Source organism: Bison bison, unplaced genomic scaffold, assembly GCF_000754665.1.
Source record: "Bison bison bison isolate TAMUID 2011002044 unplaced genomic scaffold, Bison_UMD1.0 scf7180017864180, whole genome shotgun sequence".
NCBI classification, from domain to species: Eukaryota; Metazoa; Chordata; class Mammalia; order Artiodactyla; family Bovidae; genus Bison; species Bison bison.
Window position 1 is genome coordinate 15900291 of NW_011494752.1, and position 21769 is coordinate 15922059.

A 21769-nucleotide genomic window follows, 5' to 3' on the forward strand; every position below is an offset into this window, starting at 1 on the left:
GCCATCCGGGGAGAAGCAGAGCGAGTGGGCTGCCGTCAGCTCATCCTAGGGGAAGGGAAGGGCTGGAAACAGGCCTGGCGCACAGCCTCTTCCTTCTTCAGGAAGGAGAGCTGGGCCAGGGCAAGCCCTGCGGCTGGGTGGAGAGTCCCTACCAGGTGATTGTAGGAGCGAAAGGAAGCCCGGAGCTCTCCGGTGAAGGCGTCCCAGATGTGAATTGGGTTCTCCCGGCTGCTGCTGGCCACGCTGAGAGAGACACGGACACTGAGGCCCCGGTGCTGTCAAAGGAAGGGAGGAAGCCAACTGACCAGCCCTCTCAGCTCACATCTGAAGGTCAAAGCAAGCTTCCCTCCTCCTGAGACCCCCACAGCCCCTGGCTGTCTCTCAGTAGAGGGTTCCCTTAAAACGGGGTGGGGAGGGAAAGCAGGCAAAAGACATCACTTACTAGGAGGTGTCCGGCTGAGCTGAAGACATCAGGGAATACCAGCAGTAGTCATAGATGGTGTCGCCTTCCACCATTCGAAGGACGGGGGCCTAGACAGAGATGCGGAGATGCCTGGGTCACTGATAGGACAAGGAGGCCCACTCGGACCTGGAACAGCTTTACGGCAGAGGGAGACACTCTGTGGGCACTTAACCAGGCAGGGGAAGGCAGATCAGGCAAATACAAGAACAAGACCTTGAGCTTCAAGGCTCAGCTCAGACTTTCACATCAGAATTGGGCCACTAAACGCCATACAGATTTATCCTTTTGCTTTGTCAACACTTAAGAGAGGAAGAAACAAATAACACCCCAACCCAGAGACAAAGAACCAGCCAATGATGCAAATACCCACCAAGCCACCTACCAGGTGCCACTGGATCCTTTATAAAAGTTGTCGACCAGTTCAAACAAGCAAAGAAGTATTAAAACAAAGCCAAACCAAACCCTGTGAGGCCTCCACTTAGCTTAAGAAACAAAATATTTTACCAAACAGTTAAAAACCTCTTCCCAATGAAATCCTCCTTCAGAGGGAAACACTATCCTGAATTTATCATTCTTGTATATTTCTTTAGGAATATATTCATAGAGGAAAGACAATATATAGCATGGTCTCACTTGCCTTTAAACTTAATATGAATGGTACCAAGCTGTATGCATCCCATCGCGATTATGAGATTTATGGTGACAAACTTAGCTTGAATTCACGCATTTTTCCTGCTTCACAGCACTCCATTCACGCATCGTTCTCTATTGACAGTCACTGATGTTTTTCCAGTTTCTGGCAAGTGCGCTTTAACAATCTGGTACACATGTGGGAGGGATTCTCTGCAGTTTCTGCTACTGAGGGAAACCACTGGGCTCCATGGTATGCGCTCTGCCAACTCTACGAGATCGTGTCACATTTTTTTCCCAAAGTGCTCATCCCAATTTATTCTCCCCACAGCAGTGTGTAGGAGCACCCATTGCTCTGCCTCCTCTTGCTGTTGCCAGACTTCCATGCTTTTCTCAATTTGAAGGCTGTGAAATGGTATTTCATTACAATATAAACTGGCATCTCTCATTACCAGTGAAGTGAAGACATTTTTCTTTTTAAGGGCACCTTCTCATAGTTTTTGCTCAGTTTTCTCCTTGGTTGTTGTCTTTGACTTACTGACTTGAAGGAAATCTTCACATCATCAGGATATGAGTCCTTTGTCACTTACTTGCTGGCCCTTGGGGTGATGTCACCCAGCTGTGACTGCAGGTCCACATCTCCACTCTTAACCCTTGCATCTGACTGCGTGGAGTAAAGTTCCATTAGGGCATCGCACAGGCTCCTCAAACTCAGTTTAGCTGGGATAGACCCAGCCTCTGCTGCCTCTGAATCTGCTGCTCCTCCTGGGCTCTCCACCCGGTTCTCAAGCCTAAACTCTGACCACCCTGACTACTACTCTCTTCACGTCCTTTCCTCTCCTGGTCCAACCCAAGGCCAGAGCTTGCCGATTCCACCTCCTAGGTTCGCTTGAACATGTCTCCTTACCTTTGATTCCACGTGTAGCCACTACCTTCTTGCCAGCGTTTCTACACATGCCCTGGCCTCCCTCCTCCCTATACTCTAACCTGCCACTCAAATTTCCACTCTTCAGCCACACTGAGGCCCTGGACTCTTGTCATCATTCTCCTGCTCAAAGCATTGCAATGCTTCTTCATAATCCTCAGTATAAAACCCAATCTTCTAGGAAGCCTTCCCTTACCAAGCATCTACCCCACACCCACCTCTCCAGGCTCATCCCTCACCCCTGCCTTCTTTCCTGTAACATCTCCATACCCCACCATCCTGATTCCCAGCTCTGAGAAGGTGCCAACTCACTGCATTCCTGGGCTGCAGGCTTTCACACACACTAGACTCCAAGTCTGGAACAGCCTTCCCTCATTTCCCCCAACAACTCTTCCTGGTCAAATCCTAGCCATCCTTTGGGTCTCTCAGACACTTCTCCCCATGGGAAGCCTCCTCCTGAACCACGTTCCAAATGCCCTCTGTGTCTCCACTCTGCAAAAGACAGGAATCATGTCTGTCTGTCTTACCACTGTTTCCCCAACACCTACTGAGGAATCAGTACAATCAGCAGTCAAATGTTTTAATGGGAAAATGGAAATAGAAGACTGTCCCAATAACATAAGGCCCAAAATAATAGCACCTTGAATTAAAACAGAGTGAACTGGATAAATTAGAAAGATCAGGTGGACTTGATGGGATTTGGTAATTAATTGGATGTGGGGGTTAGGAGAGGGCGATTAAAGGATGAGATCCTGGTTTGGATACCTAAGGTCACCAAGATGGTGGAAGGACTTGGCATGCACAGGAGAGCTGAGGTGCCAAGGTACTCAGCGAGTTAGGGAGAATCAGACAGCCTAAGCCACAAAGGACAAGTTTTTACAAAGCAGAAAAGCAATTGTGTGGATATAGCATTTGAGAATGAGGACACCCCTCCCCAACCTGAGATATGTAGGACACAGAGGTTGCACAGTCTCCCCTAGAGAAGGTACAGGAAAGGGAAGACCTCAGGCAAGAGCCACACGGTAGGCAGAGTACTCAGGGAAGAGGCGGGGACATAGAAACAGGAGTTCCAGAAAGCTCTGTGAAAAGGTAGAAAAAGGAAGGGAGGAGTTGGGAAACTATGTTGAGAAGAAGCAGTACACAGATGCACAAAAATACCCCCAAACCGCCCCCCACTTTCCCCGCCTACATAAATGCTATCCGTTTCCATAGCAAACTTTCAGACACTAAAAATGGAAACACATGCCTCAAGGCCAAACACCAAGACGTGAAACAGAAACAATAATGCCACAAATTAAATACAGACTTCAAGGAGAAAATAGCCAATGAGTGAGGCTGTGATAGAATTGGTATACTCATATTGCCAACACCAGTAATAATAATAAAAAGAATAAACAGCATAAAAAGCTTTTGAAAACAAACTGATTATTGGTATTACAAGACATAAAAAAAATACTGATACTCTCCGACCTAGGGTATTTCTTATAAAACTTCTCTGTTTCTCTGAAGAATCTCCATCAAAACACATGGAGATGTTCACTGAAAAATAATTTATGATATAAAAAACCCTGAAAACAATCCAAAAGTCCAAAACAGAGGAAGAGTTAAGAAAACTATCATAAGCATTCAATGTAATATCATAAACCATTAAGCATGATAACCACAAAGACTGGAGGACCACAAAAAACATTTATGATATGACTGTTAAAAGTAACAGTGTACAAAACCATCTACCATAGTATTACAACCACATAGAAAGCTTCGGTATTTGGACAGAGCTTAGGAAGAATGACAATGACAGAAAACCAAAGACAAACCCAGACAGTGTATTAAAAATCAGAGACATTACTTTGCCTACAAAGATTCGTGTAGTCAAAGCTATGGTTTTTCCAGTAGTTATGTATGGATGCAGGAGCTGGACAATAAAAAAGGCTGAGCACCGGAGAACTAAGGCCTTAGAACTGTGGTGTTGAAGAAGACTCTTGAGAGTTCCTTGAACAGTAAGGAGATCAAACAAGTCAATCCTAAAGAAAATCAACCCTAAATATTTATCGGAAGAACTGATGCTGAAGCTGAAGCTCTTAATATGGTGGCCACCTGATACGAAGAGCTGACTCACTGGAAAAGACCCTGACGCTGGGAAAGACTGAGGCCAGGAGGAAAAGCGGATGACAGAGGATGAGATGGTTGGATGGCATCACCAACTCAATGGACATGAGTTTGAGCAAATTCCAGGAGATGGTGAAGGACAGGGAAGCCTGGCGTGCTGCAGTCCATGGGATTGCAAAGAGTTGGACATGACTGAGCAACTGAACAATAACAACCAGAAAGAATATATAAAAACATAAAGGGCTAAATTTTGTAGAGTGGTAGAAAACAATGACGTTTCCCCCTTTGTACCATTCTCATTTCTCTAAAACAAGTATGTGTAAAAAAATAAATAAATAAAATAAAACAAGTGTGTGCAATAAATGTTCGAGCTCTCACATTTCCAGCCTCCTCTAACTATCCCTGCTCCTGAACTCTTTCAGGCTGGCTGCACCATGCCCACCTGATCCTGGTTTCTGGACACCACTGGTTTCTGTTGCAGAAACCAGGGCAAGGTGTGCCTTACAGCTTGCACAAAGAACTACCATGTCTGCAGTCTCCGAGCTCACAGAGATGCAGGACAGGCAGGCATTCAGGACCATCCCTGGAACAGGAGACCCTTCTTTCACAAGACCTGCACTCCGACTAACCTACACGCCTGGCATGTAGACTGTGCTCAATGAATATTTGTTGAATGAATCAGCAATGAAAGAATGAATAAAAAGGCCCAACATCCTGGCCTCTGCCATTCCTTGACTTCCTCAGCACCCACGGCCACCACCTCCACTCTGGACCAGCTGCCCACACACACAACTGAGTCATCACCACAATCTCTGGCCATCATCTCCACCCCATCCAGGGGCACCCCACAGGTCTAGTAGTTAGGACTCCATGCTTTCACTGCCAAGGGAGGGCCTGGGTTGGGGAAAAAAAAAAAAAAGAACATTCAACCCATTTGGCTCCCTGAATTTCTGTTCAGCTTCATCAGAAGCCCATTTACAACCCATTTCCTTACCCACCTTACATGCTGGTCAACCATGACAGGGGTACTCTGGCAGACACTCTCGAAACACCCCTGGTCTTTCTCTCCTGGCAAACCCCAGACAGACCTCCTATTCCTCCTAGACCATGCTTGCACTCAACTAACACCAAGGACTACTAGTGTGTGCTCAACACTGACTGCATGCCAGGCACTATTTTAAGCGCTTTACCCTAATTCTTTTAATTCTCACCACAACTCTATGCTGCTGCTGCTGCTGCTAAGTCGCTTCAGTCGTGTCCGACTCTGTGCGACCCCAGAGACGGAAGCCCACCAGGCTCCCCCGTCCTTGGGATTCTCCAGGCAAGAACACTGGAGTGAGTTGCCATTTCCTTCTCCAATGAATGAAAGTGAAAAGCGAAAGGGAAGTCGCTCAGTCATGTCCAACTCTTAGCGACCCCATGGACTACAGCCTACCAGGCTCCTCCATCCATGGGATTTTCCAGGCAAGAGTACTGGAGTGTGGTGCCATTGCCTTCTCCGACAACTCTATGAAGTGGGTGCTATTATTACCATCTTCATTTTACAAACAGAGAAACTATAGTCAACTTACTGAGGAAAGATGCACAACCATGCTAACTGGTCTCACTTTCAATGAAGGATAACAAATTTCTAGCGGGGACTGAGCAAAGAGTAGTGCTGGGCTTCCCTTGTGGCTCAGCTGATAACATATCCACCTGCAATGCGGGAGACCTGGGTTCAATCCCTGGGTTCAGAAGACCCCTGGAGAAGGGAAAGGCTACCCACTCCAGTCTTTTGGCCTGGAGAATTCCACGGACTGTATAGTCTGCTGCTGCTAAGTCACTTCAGTTGTGTCCGACTCTGTGTGACCCCATAGACGGCAGCCCACCAGGCTCCGCCGTCCCTGGGATTCTCCAGGCAAGAACACTGGAGTAGGTTGCCATTTCCTTCTCCAATGCATGCAAGTGAAAAGTGAAAATGAAGTCACTCAGTTGTGTCAGGCACTTTGGGACCCCATGGACTGCAGCCCACCAGGCTCCTCCGCCCATGGGATTTTCCAGGCAAGAGTACTGGAGTGGGGTGCCATTGCCTTCTCCGACTGTATAGTCTATGGGGTCGCAAAGACTGAATGGACACGACTGAGCGGGGAAGAAAGAAAAAGAGCACTGCTACTCTACATCGAGCATTCCTTGGTGGTTTTGATTTTCTACTCCCTGGGGATTGATCATTTCACACCTTCTGCTGTCTCCCCACAGCCCCCTTCCTTCAGCTGATAGCCTCCTGTTATGCTTCCCTGAGAAGCCAAGAGACTGAGACACCCAAATCTTCCCATGACCAAACAACTTCCTCTGAACACACCCTTTGCCTTTCTTCCCATGGCGAGCAAGGATTCTGCGCCTGTCAAAGTCTAGTCCTTCAGTGTGCTCTGGATCCTGTCTTCTCCCAGTCACACACGGACTCTGTCACACAGCCCTCTCTTACAGCAGCAATTCCTCCCTCTCTACTGGCTATTCCTGACCTCACAGAAGCATCTTGTTAACCTTTCTTTAACCCCACATTCCCTCCGGTCACCATTCCATTTCTCAGCTCCCTTTCACAGGGAAACACTTTCAAAGAATTTTCTCTTCCATCCCCCTACAATCGGCTTCTGCCTCCAACATTTCTCTGAAAGTGCTTTTCTTAAAGTCATTAATGTTTTCTCGGGTCATTCTCTAAATCTGCTCTCACTCTCAACATGGTTAGACATGATCAGAATCATTAGATGTGATTTTGGCCTCCACTTTTGTAACTTCTCCTGTACCCATCTCCATGTGCCTGAGTGCTCCATCTGCTTGAGCCTTCTTCTCCATTTCCACTCTCTCTTGAGATTGACTCCATTCTCAATTCCAAGATACCATCGACATGCTCTCCCACTTTCAAAGTATATCCCCAGCACCCTTCTCCAAGTCTCTCCTTAGGTTTACATTTCACATTTAAAGTACCTAAAAATCCTTACTTCTGTCCCAACATTTCTTCATATCCTCTGAGTAAACTGTATCCCCATTCACCCAACTGACTTCCAAGTCCTAAGAAATATACTTCAAAACCACCCACCTCTATCTCTCCTGATACCACACTAGCACAAGCCAACATCATTTTTTACCTAGACTGTGGGATACACATCTAGATGAATCTCCACTCTTGCCCACTCACAATCCACTCTCTAGATTTCAGCCATCATTTCACTCCTCTCTTTTAATCTCTCCCACGGCTTCCTCAAAACACTTCAAATGCCCTACCCACAAGATGTGGCTGCCAGCCACCTTGCCATCTTCACCACGCTTTCCCGCTCACTGGCCTTGGTCCAGGCGCACTGGCTTGCTTTCTGTTGCTTGAACACATAAGGCTCTTTCCCAGCTCTAGGTCTTTGTATAATAGCATTTTTGCCTCTTGGAAAACTTCACATGACTGATCTCGTCATCTTTCAGATATCAGCTCAAATGCCTCTTCTTCAGAGAGCCCCTCCCCTGACCTTGTTTTTAATCTAAAGCAGCATCCTCGGGACTTCCCTGGTGGTCCAGTGGCTAAAACTCTGAGCTTCCAATGCAGGGGGCCCGGGTTCAATCCCTGGTCAGGAAACTAGATCTGACATGCCACACTTAAAAGATCCTGCATGCTACAACTAAGACCTGGCACAGCCAAATAAATAAATAAAGTTTAAATAAATAGGTAGATAAAATGACACTATTCAAAAATACAAACAGGTAAAAATAAAGCAGCATTCTCTAGTTAGTCTTTGTTCTGTTTATTTCCTTCATAGCATTTATTTATTTCCTTCACAGACTTATTATCATATGTAAAGAACTTCATTATTTATTTACACGTTTGCTGTCTGTCTCCCACACAAAAAAAGCAAACCAGCTCTCTGTCTCATTCATCACTTTATCCCAATACCCAACACAGTAAGTGAATGCTGCTGCTGCTAAGTCATTTCAGTCGTGTCCGACTCTGTGCAACCCCTGGACGGCAGCCCACCAGGCTCCGCCATCCCTGGGATTCTCCAGGCAAGAACACTGGAGTGGGTTGCCATTTCCTTCTCCAATGCATGAAAGTGGAAAGTGAAAGTGAAGTCGTTCAGTCATGCCCGACTCAGCGACCCCATGGACTGCAGCCTACCAGGATCCTCCATCCATGGGATTTTCCAGGCAAGAGTACTGGAGTGGGTTGCCATTGCCTTCTCTAACACATCTCTGTAAGTCAATTAAAAACCACAGTGAGAAAAAAAAATAAAAACCACAGTGAGAAAGCCACTACTCTTTTACAAGAAACACATATTCCTAACTAAAGAAGGACAAATATCTCTTTAAGTGACTTCGGAATTCAGGGTAGAAATATTACTTGTGGAAACTCATGGCGAAGTGTCCTGCCTGAGAACAGGAAACATGTGGACTGTTCTTTCTCCATCTACAGGAAGGCCTTAAAAGTGCAATGTCTGATGAAGTGGCAGTTAGCTCTTAGCCCCTGCCCTTACCATTTCCGCATATTCCAGTTGCTCCCCCTCATTGTACAGCTCTGGGGGCAGGTTATAAATCCGCAGAATATTATCAGCACTATTGGTCAAGATGCAGGAACCATCAGGGGCCCTAGGAGGATGAAAGAGTTAGAAAGCTGGACAGACCTAGATTTTCCAAGTGCAGGGCTAGGGCTGAGCTGACCTCTGGGATAGATAAACAGCCCTAGGACCTTGAGGAGAGAAGACACACAATCCTAAATGCAACTGAAGCTCAGGCCAGGAATTCTTACTCCTTCTCCCACCATGGTAGATCCTTCTCCCAGATAAATGGGCTGTTTTAAGGTGGAAATCCTGGGCGTGGTTTTCTCCCTGCCCTATAATCCTTACTTACCACTTACAGCCTTTCAAGAAGTTTTCAGGTTGGGTGATGAACTCTGACCAGGAACCACTGAGAAACCGAGGTACCTGGGAGAAGTTGTAGTTCCAAATGCTGTAAGGAAGATGGAGGGGTGGACAACAAACTTGGGTCGCCAAAGCGAAGTGGAAATGGGCCTGGAAAAATGGGGCTGAGGACTGGCCTATGAGATTACTTCACACTCCCAATCTCCTCAGATTCCTGAGCCAACCGCTAGCCCCACTTACGTGTATCCCTCATCCTCTGGAGTGAGTTCTTCAGACACACCTTCCACGTCTTCTCCGGGCCCCAACTCTGGCCTGTTTGTTTCTTCTGCAGGAAGGCTCACATTTTCAGATAGTTCTTTCTTTTCGACTCGACTGCTCAACTCACTAGGAGAACCAAACCCTGTTTCCAGGGGAGTGGGGAGAGAAGCTGGGACCCCTTCCTCCAGCTCCTGGGACAGAGCTAAGCCAGCCATGGGATCTGAGGACACCTGGGGCGGATCATCCCCATCGCGTGGCGTTGGCATCAGTTCAGGGTCCGTATTTTTATCCATCGGGGAAGCCTGATGAGACAGACGGGCTGGAGCTGGGGCCTGGTCTGAAGGAAGGCGGTCTGGAGCTAATGGTGGAGCCTCCGGTGTCTTCATACTGCAGAGGAAGCGCGACAGACATTGGCCGCGGCCAGGCAGCCCTCTTCCCGGCGGCTACCAGGGGCCGGGCCCGCGGAGCAGCCGAGACCGCTTCAAAGTTCGCACGGATTGGGATGCAGAACTGGAAAAATGCTCCAGTGTGTTCCTCCTCCCAGGAGGGGGCACAAGGCCCAGCGAATAAACAGCGTTCCTAAGCCTAGTCGGTAGCTAAGTGCCACCAGTTCTCGCGGGATTTGGGTCCACGTTTCCATTGGACCTCAGCATCCCTGATCAGACTTCGCGCGCAACCCAAGGTAGGGGCGGGGTAGGAACGTAACAGGTCACGGGTAATCGTTCCCATCAAGCCCTGGGGCCCTGGAAAGTTTGAAGTGGCTGCTGGGAGCTGTAGTCCGAAAGCTTCCGCCTCGACGGGAAGTGCTTGAGCTCCCCCTGCGGTCTTCCGCGACAGTTCTTAAAGCACCTACTCCCCTCCCCAACCGGCAGAGGGCGCCAGCGCTCTGTTCGATGTTACAGGTTTTGCGCCTCTTTTGCATCTTATTACCTAAATTTTTCAGACCTCTGTCTCTTTTCATTCATTCAATAAATACTTATTATTGAACTCTTACTTGCTACCCAGTACTGTAGTAGGTACTGGGAAACAACAATCAATAAGATTGTAGACAAGGTCTCTGCCCTTCTAAGTCTTAGGTTGCTATGTATTGAAGGCAAGGAACAAATCACTTCAGAAAATGATAGGGGTGTGAAAATAATTAAGATGGTGTAATATAGCGCATATGGAGGTATACGTTAAATAGGGACATTATGGAAAGCCTTCCTAAAAGTTGACAGTTTAGTTGATGAGTAAAAACTATCCAGGTATCTAGGAGAGGAGTGTTCCAGGCAGAGAATGCAAGTGCAAAGGCTTTCTTCCTTTCACCATACATGAAACAATGGCAGAAATCTTCCAAAATGGTTTCTACCAATTCGGCCGTTACGGTTTTCGCTTGTCGAGCTTCCCCAATCCAAACGGGTCACTAGCTACACTACCAATATAGCGAGAATCCTGACTTTCCCCGCACTCTCCTCTCCTGCTCTCCTTTCCCTTCGCCTCCGCCCGCAGGGGAATTGCTTGCCCTTACTTGTCATGGCGACTGTCCAGCTTTGTGCCAGGAGCCTCGCGAGGGTTGCTGGGATTGGGATTTTCCCCTCCCACGTGCTCCGGACTGGCGCTAAAAGTTTTGAGCTCTTCAAAAGTCCAGAGCCACCATCCTGGCCGCAGGTAGCCGCTGGTCTCCGGGGTCATCTAGCGTCCGACCTCGGAGCGTGCATCCCAGGACGGTGACACCCTCCCCTGAGCTTCGGGTAAGCTCTTGACTGAGACTGATGAGTCCTCTATGAGTCACGGGCTCTTGGCTCCTTGTATTTTCAGTTCGGGGGAATAAAGGGCTGGGGGGCGGTAACCGGGGGGTTAACGATTAGCGGCAGGGAGGGCGGGGGTCTTGGCTAGCGGCAACAACAGGAATGCAATGTTAGCAGGCCCGAGTGTAGATGATTGGTATGTTAAGACCAGCCGAACTCGAAGCTAAACACTTGGGCGGGGGAATGGGGCTTTGGGGAACCTTGAGCCGGCCTAAGGGGCTCTTCCCCACCACCACTAACTCCATCCCAGGGTGTGTGAAATAAGATGCACAAAGCATCAGGGTCTGGGACTTTCGGATCTCGAAACTTCGGGGATTCATGGCTCAGAATTTTAGAACGTGCAGCATCCCAATGGAACCTCGGGCTCCTTTCCGAAGTGGTTCGGGGTGATCCGGAAAGTCCAAGCTGCTAAGGTCCCATAACTTCCGGACCTTTGTCCTTCCTGGAGTAATCTTTCCCACTGGCTCTCAGCTCCGCTAGATGGAGAAAATCTGGTTAAAGGCTGTCAGTCGTGGAAGGGGGTGAGGGGAGCATGCTAAACGAGAGTTTTGCCCGCGAAGCCCTGCAGAACTAGCCGGGCCTCAGAGGCCCTGTTATTGTTTGGCTGTACATTTACATTTCTACCACTGCGGGAGCATTTCCGGTTTCTTTTTTTCGGAGCAGCCCACTATTCACACGTGAGGGAAGTAGAAAGAGAAAAGGTCTTTTATACTGGTCCTCATTACTTGTGAAAGGAGGCTGCTAACCCCTCTACTTTTTTCCCCCTCCTAGCCTGGTTAGCTACCGCTTTTGGAAAGGAAGAGGTATTCTTTTTGATGCAAACCTCAATCACTCCCCCTCTTTGAATGGTGTGCTCCATCCCAATCGACCGCTACCCAGGCGGACGCTACCATTGCGTGGACGGTTTGGGTTTTTTTTTTTCTTTTTTTTTTTTAGCGTCAGAGGGCAGACCCTGGGTATTTCGAGAATGGATACATTTGAGAATTAAACGATAGAAGAAAAACGAAGGGTCGTTTTTTGCGGCGGAGAAACAACTTCTTTATCTGGCTTTGGGCTGAACCATTCCCTTCTCGGACGCAGAGTGAACGTCGTGAAGCGGAAGGGGCGGGGCTTGGAGAGGGGCGGGGCCGAGGGCTTCGAAGCTGCAGTTCTGTCTCGGCTGGTTTTGCCCGCGGGAGGCGGCGGACCGGCCTAGGAGTTCTACCCGTACCAATTTTCCGGCATCTTCATTATTTAGGGCGGGGTCACTTACCACGCACCTGCTACGAACATGACACTGCGCGGTACTTACGTGCTTTTTTCTATGTTAGAAGTAGCATTTACAGCCACCGCCTTTGATTTGTGTCACCGTGGATTTTTTTTCCCTGTTGGAGAACTTCTTATAAATGGAATCATACAATTTGTGCTCCTTTGTGTCAGGCTTCTTTCCGTCTGTGAAATTCACCCATTTTATTGCATGTATCAGCGTTACCAATACTTTGTTTCTTTATATTTTAGTATATTCCACTGAATAAATAAACCATTGTTTATCCATTCTCCTTTTGATGGCCTTTGAGTGGCTTCTCATTTAAGATTATTTTGAATAAAGCTGCTATTAACATTCTTAAAATTATTTTTGTAGTCATGTTTTTATGTTTTTGGATACTTAGGAGTGAAATTGCTTGGTCATAGAGTGAGGTGTTTATTTATATTTTTTAATTATATTAAAAAGTTCTAGTTATTCAAAGTGGTTGTACTGTTTTACACTCCCACCAGCAAGATAGAACCTGTCTCAGGATTTGGTTTGTCAGGCTTTCTAATGTGGCATATCAATGTGGTTTTTAGTTTGCAATTCTCTGTTAAGTATGTTCCAACAGTTTGCATGTGCTTACTGGCCATTTCTGTGTCAGATATAAAGAGACTGTTCGAGTGTTTTCCCCATTTTAAAAATTGGTTCATTTGCTTTTTGTGTCCTTGAGGTGTTGGAGTCATTTGTATATTCTGGATAGGAATAATGTGTATCCTTTGTCAGGTACATGTGTTTTCTCCTGACCTCTTGCTTGTCTAACAACTCTTACAAGGAACAGAAGATTCATTTTTCTTTTCAGTGGTTTCTTTGACCTGTTTAGGAGATCTTACCCCAAGGTCGTGAAGATATTTTCTTATAGTTTCTCATATATTTTCTTTGAGAATCTTTCTAGTTTTAGATTTAACACTTAAGTCTGTGAGCCATAATTTATTAGTCAAGAACTAATTTTTTTCATGCTGTGAGTTCAAGGTTCTGTGTTATTTTTTCTTATGGCTAGCCAGTTGTTCTAGGTCCACTTGTTGAAATAGCCTTCCTTCCCCCACTGAACTGCTTTAATTGGAGTGCTTGGTCTATTTACATTTAATGCAATTATTGTTAGCATTTGGGTCTGAGTGCTATTTCCTATCTGTCTCCTTTGTTCTTCAATTCAAAAAGTTGAGAAAGAAACAATACCAATCTCACATAAACTCTTTCAGAATGGAGAGGCAGTAACATTGCCCAACTCATTTTATAAGGCCAGCCTAATGCTGTTAATATATACATAACAGTTGGAAAAGAAGAAATAAAATGGCTTTATTCACAGATGGTATGACTGTATACCAAAAGTCCTAATAGAAAATTCATTTTCACACTATGAGAACTAACAAGTGAAAGCTAAAACTAAAGGCAAGTTACAACTTTCAAAGGCAATATGCATACATTGTATTTTTATATAATAGCAACCTTGAATCTAAACTCATAAACCTGATGTGTTAAGTCATGTCTGAGCCTTTGCAGCCCCATGGACTGTAGCCCACCATGCTCCTCTGTCCATGGGTTTTTCGAAGCAAGGATACTGCAGTGGGTCACCATTTCCTTTTCCAAAGGATCTTCCTGACCCAGTGATCGAAACTGTGTCTCTTGCATTGGCCGGCGGATTCTTTACCACTGAGCCACCTGGGAAGCCATGGTGAAAAACGTGTCATACTCAGGGATAAATTTAACAAAAAATGGACAAGAGCTCTATATAGAAAACTACAAAATACTGCTGAGAGAATTTAAAGAAATTTTAGCATATTCATGAATTGGAACACTCAATGGTGTTAGGTGTCGGTACTCTTCAGAAAGATTTAACTCAATGATTTAAAAATGTGGAAACTGACAAGCTGATTCTGAAACAAAACATTGGTACAAGTTGGAGGCCTTAAAATACCTGATTTCAAGATTGCTGTAAAGTTACAGTAGGACTTGGTTGTACAACAGAAACTAACACAGCATTGTAAAGCAATTATACTCCGATATATGTATGGTCAGTTGTGTCCCAACTCTTTGTGACTGTATGGACTGGAGCCTGCCAGGCTCCTCTGTCCACAACATTTTCCAGGCAAGACTCAAGTGGGTTGCCATTTCCTCCTCGAAGGGATCTTCCCAACCCATGGACTGAACCCACATTATTAATGAATAGAGTCTGGGAAAAGACACATAAATGTAGTCAAATGATTTTCTGTGAAGGTACTAGAGTGAATCAGTGGGGAGAGGAAAGTCTCAACAAATGGTGCTGAAACAACTGGAGCAGAAAAATGGATTTTGGCCCACACCTCTCACTATACACAACAGTAAATTTGACATGGTTAATAAACCCACACATAAAACTTTCAGAAGAGAACACAGTATCTTTGTCTTGGTATGGGTAGGTTACACAGCTTTATCAAAGTTTGTCAGATTTTGTGATCAAAATAGTATGATACCATTTCAACCTATGTAAGTTTCACCTCAAAAACATTTGTGGGGTTGTGGGGAGTTACTAGAGGTACGGGTGAGACAATAAAGGCAAAATGCTTGATTATTCTTCAAGCTAAGTGATGGGTACTTGGGAGGACATTATTCTGTTTACTTTTTTTAATCTGATTAAAATATCCATTATTTTTTTTCCGTCAATATTTTTATTTTGGAAAAGTACATAGTACAAGAGTAACAACACATTCCCACCAAATAATTTTTAACAACATTTTGTCTTATTTTTGTCTCCATGTTATTTTAATTACACAAGCAATGTATAGATACCACCTTTAAAATTTTTTTTTTTGTTAATAAAGCTAAAACCAGGAATTCCCTGACTATTTCACTTCCAGGGCCCAGGTTCAATCCCAGGTTGGGGAACTAAGATCCCACAAGCTTCAAGGCACAGCCAAAGGGGGAAGAAAAACTAAAACCCCTTTGACTCTACTACCCCCAATAGCCTAAGCATACATACCCTCTCCCTGAGAATATCATCACTATTAAAGATTTTGTGAATTTGTAGTCTTCTTGCCTTTCATGCTTTTATATATATATTTATAAGCAATAAATAATCATTTTATGTGTTTGATTTCCATAGACTAAATTACTGTGTTTTGTTTTTTCTTGCAAATCGTATTTTCACCCAGTATGTTTCTGAACTGTAACAGGTTACATATACACATAAAATTCATTTCCGTAAACCACTGTAATGAATACACCGCATTTCATTTACCTATTCCTTATTGATGGATACCAAGGTTGTTTCTTGTCACCGGCCGCTAGGAACAACAATGTCATGAACATTTTTGTGCAAGACTCCTATTGCCCCCTTGCAATCATTTTTCTAGGACGTCCACCGAGAAACGGTTTTGCTAAGTAGCAAGAGGTATGGTTTTCAGTTTTACCAGATGCTCCCTTATTTCTTCCAAGAATCAATTTTTTTCAATTACACAGCTTCCAGCCAACAGAAAGTTTTTTGTTTTGTTTTTTTCAAACATCAGGCCCTGGGAGAAGCCAGAGCATAATTATTTAGAGCTTGGGTATGGCTTCAGACAGCGTGTGTTCAAATCCCTGGCCCTGACTCTGGAGAGCTTTCTGAGCCTGGGTAATTCCTTTAACCTTGTTCTCTCCTCTGATGATAGTACCTACCTTACTTGCTTTTTGAGAGGATTACTGAGATAAGCCACTGAAGGCAGTGGAGGTCTATATAAACAGCAGCCATTGTTAGGATAGTGATAGGCCTGCCTCTCCTTTAAGTCCCAGCTGAGTTTACTGCCTTCCCAGGGGGCTGTTTTGGAAAGGCTCCGCCTCCCCAGCCATCCAGAGGGTCTGGTTCAGCCTCTGACAGTTTAGAACTATGACCCCCTGATGTTCACACCCACGGGAAGTATCTGGTCTGAAGAGGTTTCCTAGAGAAAGAAAATGAGAATTCATTTGCTACCAAGGACTGAGAGAGGGAGACTTCCTAGGTCCACAGGGCTATCCCTCTCCCTGTGGGACTGAGACCTTGGCCCACCCTCCCAGAACAGCCCCTCCCAACCTGTTTACAGAACACAGTTGCCTGAAGGGGGTGAACTAGCAAAGATCCCAGCAGGACCATAAAAGCCCCACCCGCTCCCAGTCACAAAGCTCTCTCTAGCAATAATATAGAACAAGTAAAATTGGGATAACCATATAAAGAGAAGCATTTATTGAGCTCTTGCTATGTGCTTTTCTCAACTCTTTATATTTCCCGTAATCAGTGGGATACTATTTTATAGCAAAGGACATGGAAGCACAGAGAGGATCAGCAACCTTCCAAAGTTAAACAGTTATTAGACGGTGGCTCGGGACACAGGCCTAGCCTGTCTGCCTGCAGAGCCCATGCTCTGCCATATTTGCCCTGGAAGATTTAAGATGAGTGCGGTCATGCAGCAAACTTAACTGACAATACAGCATCAAACCCTGGGCTTTTGACTTCTGCGCCCCATCTCTACATAAACAGCTTCCCTTCCATAATAGTCTCAAAAGTTATTTTGATCATCTTATCTAAGGGAAACCCTGGTCCTTTCCCCCAAGGCAAACATTTGGCATCCCACTGCTGTCCCCTCTTGCCTTCCTCCAGGCGCATTCAGAGTCCATTCCCCATCAGCTTTGGGAGCTATGATAAGTGGCACTTTGCCAGCCTTACGAAAGATAGCTCTGCAGGGTAGTCTGTAATGAAGTAAGCATCTTAATCCTAGACCTTCAAACAGTCATTGTTCATAAAAGCTCGTTCACTCACCTATATGAATTGTGGGCAGATCACTTAACCTCTCTAAGACGTTCTCACCTGTCAAGAGGCAGGTGTGGTTATCCGGACAAGTAAGATAACCCAACTCCAGAAGATAGTAAAGGACAGGGAAACCTGGTGTGCAGCAGTACATGAAGTCTCAGAGTCGGACACAACTTAGCTACTGAACAACAAGATACCACACGTGAAAAGATTTTTCACACTCTACATAAGTATGCAGACCCTATATCAACAGAAAGGTGCAGGTGAACCTTTGTGTGTGTGTGCGTGTGCTTAGTCGCTCAGTCACATCCGACTCATTGTGACCCCATGGACTACAGCCCGTCAGGCTCCTCTGTCCATTGGGATTCTCCAGGCAAGAATACTGGAGTGGGTTGCCATGCCCTCCTCCAGGGGATCTTCCCAACCCAGGGATTGAACCCAGGTCTCCCACATTGTAGGCAGATGTTTTACCATCTGAGCCACCAGAGAAGCCCATAAGAGCTGCTTGCTTGGAGGGGGTTGTCATTACCATGGACACAGAAGAAAAGTGTAGTGAACATGGACTTTGATCCGTGGGCATGGTTCTGAGCAAAGCTGATGACAAATTTGGCATCAAGAAAGATGGCATGTTGAAACTATTTGAAAGCTAGCCTGGGAAATGAGTTGGTGGTGACAGGGCCCTGGCCCAGGCCACAGCCACCCCCTTGTCCCCTTTGCTCCCTTGACTGCTCATAACCAGCTTACAGGCTGGGTACGAGGATTTACTTATTCACCCCAGTTATTGAGCCTGACCAGGTGCAAGCCAATATGCTAGTAACTGGTGAGCAAGACAACATCCCTACCCTGAAAACATTTATATTCCAATAGAGGAAACAGGCAAAATGAACAGGGAAAGGTAACACAGTATAATTACCACAAGAATTAAAAGAAGGTGACCTGAATTGAAATAAGGTGACAGGGTTTGGCTGGCTAGCTGTGATGGAGAAGTCCAGGGAAACATCCCTGCTAAGGTGCGACGTTCATGATGAGGTCAGTGAGGAGGTTACCCTGTAGGGATGCAGGGCCCAGGGTCCCGAGTTCAGTGAACTGGGAGTGTCTGATAAGCATCAGAAAAGGAAAGTGAAGTCCGACTCTTTGCGACCCCATGGACCATAACCTACAGGCTCTTCTGTCCATGGGATTTTCCAGGCAAGAGTACTGGAGTGGGTTGCCATTTCCTTCTCCAGGGGATCTTCCTGACCCAGCAATTGAACCTGGGTCTCCCGCATTGCAGGCAGACGCTCTACCATCTGAGCCACCAGGGAAGCCAGAAAAGGGAGAGGGTGCTAAGAGGTGAGGTCAGAGAGGTGGGCATGGGTTGGGCCCTGAGGGATTTGTAAGCCAGGGTGAGGAACCATCCCAGGGGAGCAGGTAGAGGGATGGGGGCAGAGGAAATGAACCAAGAGTTACTTCATCCTTATTACTGCAAAAGAAGGCAGAAATACATATACACTGAGGAAGGCCTGTGGATTCAGTGGTGGGAAGGTTGGAAGTCCCTCTCTGGTTGCCTTTATCCCTCAAGGAAGTGTGTGATAAGACTGCTGAGGTGTGGGGCAGGTGCCTCCCCTACCCCCCAGCAGATCCTCAGCTGCCAGGTGTGCTGTGGGCAGAGGGGGTCCCTCCTGCCTCCGGACTGGGTAACCCAGGGTTGGGTGTGTCTCAGGGTGGATCCTCACTTTTCTCCCTCCAGCGGCCACACAACCTTCCAGGGAGCTACAATGGAAGAATCGCAGGCAGAACTCAATGTGGAGCCCCCTCTGAGTCAGGAGACATTTTCCGACTTGTGGAACCTGTGAGTGGAGGTCTGGAGGGAGGGCAGGCTCACTGCTCAGCCTCCAATAACCTTGCCCCATCATGGTCCCCAGCCCCCTGGTAGAGACCTGGGAGAAACAAAAGCCAGTCCTGACTTTCTGCTCCTTTCTTTCAGACTTCCTGAAAATAACCTTCTGGTAAGGCCTGGGGCACGGGCGGGGCCTGGGGCTGCGGGTCCAGAGGGTGGGAACTGGGCCTTCTGACGCGCACTTCTCCCATCTGTAGTCCTCCGAGCTCTCCGCACCCGTGGATGACCTGCTCCCGTACACAGATGTTGCCACCTGGCTGGATGAATGTCCGAATGAAGCGCCCCAAATGCCAGAGCCTTCTGCCCCAGCTGCCCCGCCACCAGCCACCCCAGCACCAGCCACCTCCTGGCCCCTGTCGTCCTTTGTCCCCTCCCAGAAGACCTACCCTGGCAATTACGGTTTCCGTCTAGGGTTCCTGCATTCCGGAACAGCCAAGTCCGTGACCTGCACGGTCAGTGGCCCTGGGGAGCCGACTTCCCTATCAGTACCTGGCCATACAGCCTAGGGGTTTTCTGTTCAGAAGTTTGGGGTTCCACTTCAGCCTTTGCCTTTTTGTCAGTCTTTTTAGATCTTACCTAGTTAGTTTGTGACCTTTGACTCCATCCCAATGTTGCGTTTTCCCCTTGACCCTTGGGTTTTCATCCTTCCCGTCACATTCTCAGTATCTGTCGTGAAGCCATTTCTTCCTTTTTTCTTCACTTATTCATTCTGTAGCTATTGGAAGTACACTTCTGGGATGTGGACCCCCCACCCCCAACCCTGCCATCTCTAGCTACCCTGCCCTCACAGGACACCGCTTCCAGTCGGTACTTGGTGCTTGTACATTCGACCCTTGGGTACTTGTCCCCTGACCCCTCCGTTCATTCTTCCTCCTTCTCCTCCAGTATTCCCCTTCCCTTAACAAGCTGTTCTGCCAGCTGGCCAAGACCTGCCCAGTGCAGCTGTGGGTCGACTCGCCACCCCCGCCCGGCACCCGCGTCCGCGCCATGGCCATCTACAAGAAGTTGGAGCACATGACGGAGGTTGTGAGGCGTTGTCCCCACCATGAGCGCTCCTCTGACTATAGCGATGGTGAGCGGCGGGGACTGTGGATGGGACCGGCCTGGAACCCGGAGCCCCCAAGCCCCTAATTCCTCCCTGATTGCTCTCAGGTCTGGCCCCTCCTCAGCACCTTATCCGGGTGGAAGGGAATTTACGCGCGGAGTATTTGGACGACCGGAACACCTTTAGACACAGTGTGGTGGTGCCCTATGAGTCCCCCGAGGTCCGGTTTGGCAACTGGGTTCTCCGGGGGGAGGGGGTTTGTCTGTGACCACCCTAGGTGGGAGGGAGGGGGCTATCTCCTTCTTACTTGACCTCCCACAGCCTGTGAGGTGCGCAGAGCAGATGGGTTATCGCCATTCCACAATTGAGGAAACAGGCTCACAGAGGCTGACAGCCTCCCCGGGGCTGGGTAGCCTCACGGCCGGCCTGTGCTCTCTCCCAGATCGACTCTGAGTGCACCACCATCCACTACAATTTCATGTGTAACAGCTCCTGCATGGGGGGCATGAACCGGCGGCCCATCCTTACCATCATCACACTGGAAGACTCTTGGTAGGGACCACACACCACCCTCCACTCTAGCTTGCTCCCTAATCTCCGCCTGCCTGTCCCCGGGACCCCGCCCCTCACCACATTCTCCCACACTACCAGCCAGCGTTCCCTCTCTCTGCATTCCCTTTATGGACTTCTCTGCTCCTCCCTCCCTCCTTTCTCCAGCTTTGGAACCTCTCTTGCTGGGGTCTTCTCAATCTGGAGCTGGCGCTCAGGCTCCCCTTGGGATGGGGGTGGTTGGGAGTAGGTGGGGCCTGGTTCACAGGAGAACACAGAGACAGGGTCCCCCTTTCTGATTGCCTCCTGCTTCCCTCTTCCTACCCTGGTAGTGGTAACCTGCTGGGACGGAACAGCTTTGAGGTGCGTGTTTGTGCCTGTCCTGGGAGAGACCGCCGCACTGAGGAAGAAAATCTTCGCAAGAAGGGGCAGTCTTGCCCCGAGCCACCCCCTAGGAGCACTAAGCGAGGTGAGCAGGAGGTAGAAGAGGCAGCAAGGGTGCAGTTCTGCCCCCAATTCACTCTTTTCTCACCTTTCCTTGCTTCTTTCCCAGCACTGCCTACCAACACCAGCTCCTCTCCACAGCCAAAGAAGAAACCACTGGATGGAGAGTACTTCACTCTTCAGGTACCAAGTCTGGGGGAGAGAGAGCTGCAGTCTCTCACCCTAACTCCATGGGGTTGGATAAGGGAAGAAAAAAATATAAATGTAGCAGATGTGAGGTTAAGCCCATTTTTTCTAGTCATCCTTTTGTCTGTCCATGGCCATGATTCACTGGTGGTGGTGATGGTGGCTGTGGGGTTTAGTCACCCAGTCGTGTCTGACTTTTTCAACCCCGTGGACTGTAGCCCGCGAGGCTCCTTGTCCATGGGATTTCCCAGGCAAGAATACTGGAATGGGTTGCCATTCCCTGCTCCAGGGGATCTTCCCCACCCAGGGATTGAACCCATGTCTCCTGTATTGGCAGGTGGGCTCTTTACCACTGAGCTACTGGGGGAGCCCCCTGGGTCTTGTAGTGACTTTGCCTAATATTTCTTTGTTCCCTTCCTTCCTTGCCACAGATCCGTGGGTTTAAACGCTATGAGATGTTCCGAGAGCTGAATGACGCCTTGGAGCTGAAGGATGCTCTGGATGGAAGGGAACCAGGGGAAAGCAGGGCTCACTCTAGGTGAGTGATCCAGGTCTTCCCCAGTGCCCAGGCACACACACACATGCACACACACATATCTG

At 47.5% G+C, this 21769-nt stretch overlaps 2 protein-coding genes across 3 annotated transcripts in view; one reads left to right on the plus strand and one right to left on the minus strand.

Moving 5' to 3' along the window:
- WRAP53 (WD repeat containing, antisense to TP53) overlaps positions 1–9924 on the minus strand; it is a 12058-nt gene extending 2134 nt beyond the window's left edge. The window contains exons 1-6 of the mRNA XM_010843071.1: positions 9242–9924; positions 8991–9089; positions 8618–8729; positions 443–531; positions 153–243; positions 5–45 (exon numbers count right to left, since the gene is read on the minus strand). Of these exons, the coding sequence (XP_010841373.1) occupies positions 5–45; positions 153–243; positions 443–531; positions 8618–8729; positions 8991–9089; positions 9242–9645 (836 nt within the window). The 5' untranslated portion in view covers positions 9646–9924. The remainder of the gene's footprint in view (positions 1–4; positions 46–152; positions 244–442; positions 532–8617; positions 8730–8990; positions 9090–9241) is intronic.
- A 906-nt stretch (positions 9925–10830) lies between these two features.
- Positions 10831–21769, plus strand: part of TP53 (tumor protein p53) — a 12520-nt gene continuing 1581 nt past the window's right edge. Inside the window, exons 1-10 of one of the 2 annotated variants that reach the window (XM_010843073.1) lie at positions 10831–10989; positions 18796–18897; positions 18971–19054; positions 19143–19397; positions 19831–20017; positions 20098–20210; positions 20433–20542; positions 20872–21008; positions 21093–21166; positions 21601–21707. In XM_010843073.1, the coding sequence (XP_010841375.1) occupies positions 19233–19397; positions 19831–20017; positions 20098–20210; positions 20433–20542; positions 20872–21008; positions 21093–21166; positions 21601–21707 (893 nt within the window). In that variant the 5' untranslated portion in view covers positions 10831–10989; positions 18796–18897; positions 18971–19054; positions 19143–19232. The remainder of the gene's footprint in view (positions 10990–18795; positions 18898–18970; positions 19055–19142; positions 19398–19830; positions 20018–20097; positions 20211–20432; positions 20543–20871; positions 21009–21092; positions 21167–21600; positions 21708–21769) is intronic. The other variant, XM_010843072.1, reaches the window with a different exon arrangement.